Source organism: Temnothorax curvispinosus, unplaced genomic scaffold (assembly GCF_003070985.1).
Source record: "Temnothorax curvispinosus isolate PA1 unplaced genomic scaffold, ASM307098v1 QBEX01009904.1, whole genome shotgun sequence".
Lineage (NCBI taxonomy): Eukaryota > Metazoa > Arthropoda > Insecta > Hymenoptera > Formicidae > Temnothorax > Temnothorax curvispinosus.
In genome coordinates this window covers 150-6,995 of record NW_020219684.1, presented here as the reverse complement: position 1 = coordinate 6,995, position 6,846 = coordinate 150, and the positions used below count along the sequence as shown (strand labels likewise).

General features: G+C 31.5%; 1 protein-coding gene across 3 annotated transcripts in view; it reads right to left on the bottom strand.

The window, feature by feature from the left end:
- LOC112459555 (protein yellow-like) overlaps positions 1–3,738 on the bottom strand; it is an 8,226-nt gene extending 4,488 nt beyond the window's left edge. Inside the window, exons 1-2 of one of the 3 annotated variants that reach the window (XM_025023728.1) lie at positions 3,717–3,738; positions 620–837 (exon numbers count right to left, since the gene is read on the bottom strand). In XM_025023728.1, coding sequence (XP_024879496.1) covers positions 620–830 — 211 coding nt within the window. In that variant the 5' untranslated portion in view covers positions 831–837; positions 3,717–3,738. Of the gene's footprint in view, positions 1–619; positions 838–1,989; positions 2,059–3,222; positions 3,344–3,716 lie in introns of those variants that run through there. The other 2 variants (XM_025023726.1, XM_025023727.1) reach the window with 2 other exon arrangements.
- Positions 3,739–6,846: the final 3,108 nt, after the last annotated feature.

Genomic DNA, 6,846 nt, shown 5'->3' with positions numbered 1-6,846 from the left:
TGTGGAAGGCGGTTCACTTTACGGCACCAGCAAGCATAATTGCGTTTTTACGAGGCGACACCGGGCGGTTTCTTTTTGTTACCTGTGCTCTAGGTGAAACTCGTTTGAATTTTACAACGTTGTAACAATACTGATTCTGCGTAATTCTATTGCCTGCGTACAGGCGACTTGCATACTTACGCGAAAAAACGCGCGACGCTGCATACCATTTTAAGGCTTTGCCTGAAGTTTACTATCTCCATGAAAATATTACTGACCAGCGTTTTACTTTCTACTCTTAATTCTTGCGATTTAAAATCCCTTTCGGTATTAAATGCCCAAAAATGCGGCTAGGTAAAATGCAATGTGCTTAAATTTAAATAAATAAGTTATAAAGTTATCGGTTAAATATTGAAGTCACCAATATTGTTGTAAGTAATAGTATCTAATTAAGAAATAATAAACATGCTTAGGGTGATGATTAGCGTGATTGTGTTACATAAATTGAATTTAATATTATTATTAATTATAGTATCTATCTTCTTATTTAATTATATTGAATTTAGATGTCAAATTATAAACTAAGTACATAGTTACGAGAAGCCGGTTATAAATTTCATGCCGACATTTAAGGACTCACGGTATCTGTACGGCGAATCACGCTGCCTTTCGCGGTCCCGGAAGTCATAATGATAGTTCAGACTAGAGTCATCCCTGGTGTTGCCGAAAGTATAATCAGGGGAGGCGTAGAAATAGCTGGGTCGACTCGTTCCCCTCGGGGGCATCGACAGGCGTCGGTACGATAACCATCCGCTTCTCTCCACATCGTTGCTCCTTTTCTTTCTCGTCATGGCATGTCTGGAAGCATAATGACGTAAGCCGATTAAGCGAAAACGATAATTAATCTGTCAGAGAAAAGTCGAGACCGTCAAAGATGCAACGTTTATCTGCCGGATAATCGTATTATGGACGCAGACGGATTACGAACGCCTTTTCTTCCGAACGTTGCGTAAACGCAGAAAAAGCGATCCGTAAAATACTGTTATGTCAGATATAATCTTGTTGTTAGTACGTAGATACTTACAAGCATGCATGCGTGCGAAATGTTCGTTTAAAATAATAAAAGAATAAAATAATGTAATATTTATTGCGCGATGATTATATATTATGTAATCAGAATTCAATGTTTCTGAAATTTATACATGAATATTAATAATTAGATAAAAAATGAAGGCGTTCGGCGAAGACGATCGTAGCCGTCGCCGACGGTTCGAGTTACACGCGATAACGTCGTCTATAATCTCTAGAGTCAGCATTTATTTTGTCGTCGCGCTCTTCGGGAGAAGACTGAAACCGGTCTTAGTACGTTTTCAAGAAGTGTGTAAAATTAATAAAATAATTAGTAATCTATGTCTTGTCATTGCCATATATTTGCACGTGTTACAAAAAGAAAATAATTTAATTAATTAATTAAGCTAAAATAATTTAATTAATTAATAAAGCTAAATGAATTAATCTATTACCTTAATTAATTTCTAAAATTTGTATAATTTGATTTAAGTTTAAGTCAGAAATGGCAAAACACACAAATATAGCGTAAGCTATAATTTCAATAACCTTAATTCGATCAATTCTCAGCGCACGCTTTTTTATTCAACAAAACGCTACGATAATTGCGTCAATATGCCACAATAATTTCGCGATTACGCACGCGAAATGTTACTCAATGCAAAAACGCATTCCGTTGACAAAATCATAAATTGTTTCTATATGCAACAGATGAAAAGAGAAAGTTGTAAATTTAGACATAATTAAATAATTATACATTTCTTCCAAAATTTCGAGAAACTAAGGAAATACATGGAAAATTTATTTTTAAATTAAAGTTTCCATAAATATCTTCAAGTAATGTTCCTAGAAGGGAAATATAATGTAGAATTTATTATTAATAATATTCTACTAATACATTAATATAATAATTTTCTTTCAAATTTTAATTAAAATAAATACCCTCAATTCTAATCCAATATTTTGACTAAAGCGATGCAGGTTTTCTACTCTAATTACGCAGATGTTTTCATCATTCCAATTAAGAGTAGTATTTACTCTCATTTACAACGTGGATATTTTTTTTATTCCTTATTTTATTAATTTTAATTTTTTCTTATAATATTTATATACAATAATTTTAATATTAAAATTATAAAACTTAAAAAACTCAATTCTTTTATTTCTTTCCCTTTCCTTCTCTCTCTCTTAACAACCGATTCTAATAAACCAAAAGTAGAAAATTTTTAATTCGTATCGTTTAAATATGGCAAAGTATGTATCGGATTATAGTCGAGCGTGTGAACGTGAATCCGGTGAAGTCTGCGATGCAATAGTTCCACACGCAGCGTATGCACTTTTCTTCGGTGACGCGACATTTCGCTACTCAAGCTCACGGTCGTCGCGAAACGATCGGCGCGCGCGCGAATTCTCTGCTTCTCTTTCTCTCTTCGTCCGCTTCAAATACGAGTACAATTCACGCCTCACAGGGGCAAATCAGGAAAAAACGGTTAAAAATCTGTAAAATCTGTAAAAATGAATGGATTTCGATGAAATTTACGGGATATGTAAAGTGAAGGATGTATATTTGGATTATGGATTTATATGTATCTATTTACGGGCGTTTATTTGGGGGGGGGGGGGAATTATTCGCGCACCAAATTTTTAAATTAGTTTCATATACGTAAATTTGAACTGAAAATTCTGAGTTATGCATGCCAATATTATGCCTGCAAAGGAAATTTTCACTAATTATTAGGGGGAAATGTTAAAGAAGAGTTTTATCTAAAACACAACTTGTCTATTGTTGTATATAATGTATATCATTATTAAAAATGTGTTGAAAAACTGATCTTTTGCAATATTTGCCTTAAACGTAGTCTAGTGACTCAGAGACTGTTTAAAAAATAGTTACACATGCAATTAAATTTTTATTTTTTTAAATAAGTTTTAAACATCAGTGAATAATAAATTCAATACGTTGAAAACATTAATCGCCTTTAGTTAATTTTTAAGAGCAGCTCAAATTTTATCTAATATTTAATAAAAAACATAAATTAAATATAGCTATTTTTACATACTCAAAATAACATTGAATTTTTTAAATCCTTGATGTTTATAAAGTTTCTAATACTTTGAGATGTTATATAACAAATTTTAATAGTTATTATGGAAAATAAAAATATTGTTTAAAACCTATTTTTGGCCGCTGTTGCCCCACTGTGCGCCAGCCTGAAATAGCTTCGTTCCGATGACTCGTTTGGCAAGCGAAGCGAGACGCTCTTCGATTTTAGCATAAATGCCACTTTCCACCGGAGATTAGAAGTACTTTCCGCTTTCGCACTTACTTCCTCCTGCGGCCGGCGCGCGCCGAGCGTTTCATAAGCAACATCGATACTCGGACACCGAGACTATAATTAACAATTTAGACGCCGAGCTTATGAACGATGTTCGACACGGTGACGAAAATTCACGCATCGTTTCGCGACGTTTCCGAACGATTATCATCTCCTCGCGTCAATTATTATTGTTATAAGTTCATATGATGAACCTTATAAGTGATGAAATATGTAAAGTATTACAAATGAAGTATTACCGCACTGCTCCTTTTAATAATTTCACCGCGATAGAATTATGTGCAAAAGTTACGTAATTATTTGCAACACGCAATTATGGAAAGGTGAGGGTACCTGACTAGAGCAACGCGCTGTGTTGCTTCGACACTCCTGCAACGCGCACTGTATCTCTTAGTCCAAGTTTCCTGATATTTGTGCCCTTTACCGCACACCCTCTCCGTTTAATTCTACACCGTGATTCGTTATTTTCTTCCGATTCAATGCATCGGCCAGTCACCGGCGAGGTGTTGCCGTAAACGTCGAAGATAAATTATCTGTACGACCTATAATAACAAATAACGAATAATAACATATCATTTTGTGTTTAATACAATTATCATGAAAATATAATTTTTCGAAAACAACTGGAATTCTCATACTTTTCTAAGTGCAATATTATTTGTTATATTTCTTGTTACGTCTCGAACATCATTCGTCACGCACGTACGCATGTTTCGCGAAAGATTTTGCGATATACTGAGAATTTTTATAGAACCGCGTACATTTTTCTTTATTCGAAAGTGAAAACACAAAATCAGTTTGTTTTATCTTAGTCAGCTTAACGTGTACATAGAAAGAGAAAGAGTGAGAGAGAGAAAGAATTTATTTTTTACTTATATCTGTATTAATTATATAGATTTCTCAAAATAATTTGATATTATTTAATTTTTAACTTTACGTTATTTAAATATTTTATAATTTTTTAAAATATAAATTTCTTGTGAAGTGTCTATTTGAAAAAATAAAATTAAATACTTTGGTAAAAGTAGTTTTTGGGTAGCACAAACTAAATCTTTAATTCTAAATCGTTTTTTTTTTGCGTGTCGTCACGTAAATAATTTTTGTCAACAAGAATAAAATATTCCTGAAAAAGTTGGAATAAATAAATAGCATAATATCTTATGCAGGAGATATAATTTTAAGTTAAATTGCATCTGCGACAATCGAAATACTTTATGCATCAAGAGACACGGTATAGTGTCTCGCGCCAAGAGATCGACCGTGAATCTTTTACGCGACGCGACGAGTTGCGAGTACTCGAGATGTTGAGATATCAATAACGAGTGAACGGATCAAGTTCTAAGTTTTAAGTATATAGGCTTGATAGCTTGGAGTCGAGAATAAAAACAGGTAAAAGTAAAGAAAAATTATTTAAAAAGTAATTATTATATATAATTCTTTCTCTTATTAAATTAAAAAATTATTATTTTGCTCATTATAAAAAAAGAGAGAGATAAGGGAGCTGGCTTTAATTCACTTACCCCATATTTAGAAAAAAAAACAAGACGGAAAAATGGACTTATACGACGTTGGTTATACATATATAAAGCTTACAAAATTTTGCTTATTATAAAGAAAGAGAGAGATATGGGGGCTAGCTTTAATTCATTTAACCCATATCTAAAAAAAAACAAGACGAAAAAATGGACTCACACGACAAAGCTTGCAAAATTTTGTTTTTTTTCTCAGATGTACACGATATAGTTGTCGCAGGATACGTAATTTACGATATGAAAAAACTGACTTAAATCCACGATATTCCGTCGTGATCCAACCGAGGTACGAATTACACCATCAAGAACGAAAGTTTCCGATTGCCAGATGGTATCTCGGGAATGGCGAAACATGCGAAATGCATTTTCTATTTCAAGCCTATGTCTTTCCATAACATGTAGAAACTAGAAACTACTGATCTGAAAAATTTACGTTTGCTTATGTGATCCTTAACAACAGCTATATCGATCATTGGATAGTATTTTGCTCCGATCTGTCCACCCAGAACTGTGCCTGTCAGAACACTTTCAAGCTGCTCAACAAATATAACTTGGTTAGTTTAAAATTAATAAATAATTTATCTAAAATCTTATCTACAACTAATTTACGAAGTAAACTTTTGGATTAATGATATATAGAAAATATGCTTAATTCGTATAATATTAAAGAATTAAACAATTATAGAATTAAAGACATCTTAAATAAAAAAATGAGGTGCCCATTAAATTGAAATGTTTCTATTCATCTAAATAAGTTTAGATCTTTCTCTTATTCTCTTAATCTTAAACATTTCCGGCAAAAAAGAATACTTAACTCATTAAGAAAATCAAAATGTTCTGTTTTGCATATTGTTACAATTCTGACAAAAATATTTGTGATGTGCAGTAATAAAAATGATGATCACAATAAAGGACTATTACTAAAAAAATAACGCAATAATTGATGAACTTATCAATTAAAATAAATAAATGACAAACAATAATTAATTTTATTTTTCAAAGATTTAAGATTAATACTGAAAAATTATTAATATATAATTTGATATGATTGTTTTTCTGGAAAATTAATAGCACCAATAATAAATTAAGATATAAGAAAACTTGTCTCAAACAGTTATCGAAACCACACTCGAATGTTTGCGTTAAAGAATAAAATAATTTAGAGATTTTTATTAAAATATTTATAAGAATGTTTCTGTATTTACACCTAATAATTAATTTAAAATTCTAATTATTCGGATAATAACACTACTGCTTTTCAAGAGAAAGTTTAAACCAAGAAGTAGTATCTAAAAATTTCGTTACAGATTAATATAACCGCCTATCCATACATGTTAACAAGCAGTCTTTTTACAGAAAACATATCGCGTGCATAATGCCATAAGCGTAAATGCATAGTGAGTTAGAAATCAGATTAGATTCGCGTTTATCCGGTTTAGTTAAATATATGTTTTCTCTAAAATGCGCGCAACCGCAAATAAAGATATTCGCGAGTTACTCGAATTTACAGGAATATTTGGATCAATTTAGTAAGTTACATAACATGAACTTTAAATTTCTATCATCAAAATATAATTTTTAAATACTTAGTAAACCGTATCGTATTTTTAAATACTCAATGGACCATATCGCATGGCTCAACCGTGAAATAAGGAATTTTTAATTTTTATTTTCTTAGTAGAAAGTTAGTATAGCTGCTGAAAGTTTTGAAATATGTTCCTACTAACATGTGCGTGTGTATCACATTTGATACAATCTACGCATATATTTTTTGTGCTAATAAGTTACGATTTAATAGATACGCAATGAATTTCACTTTTCATGTTTTTCATTCACAATAGTATATTCACTTATTATTTTTATAAATTAATGTATCTCGCAGTATATAATATGTTGTTACCTCGAAAAAATCTAAGTAACAAGTGGTAGAC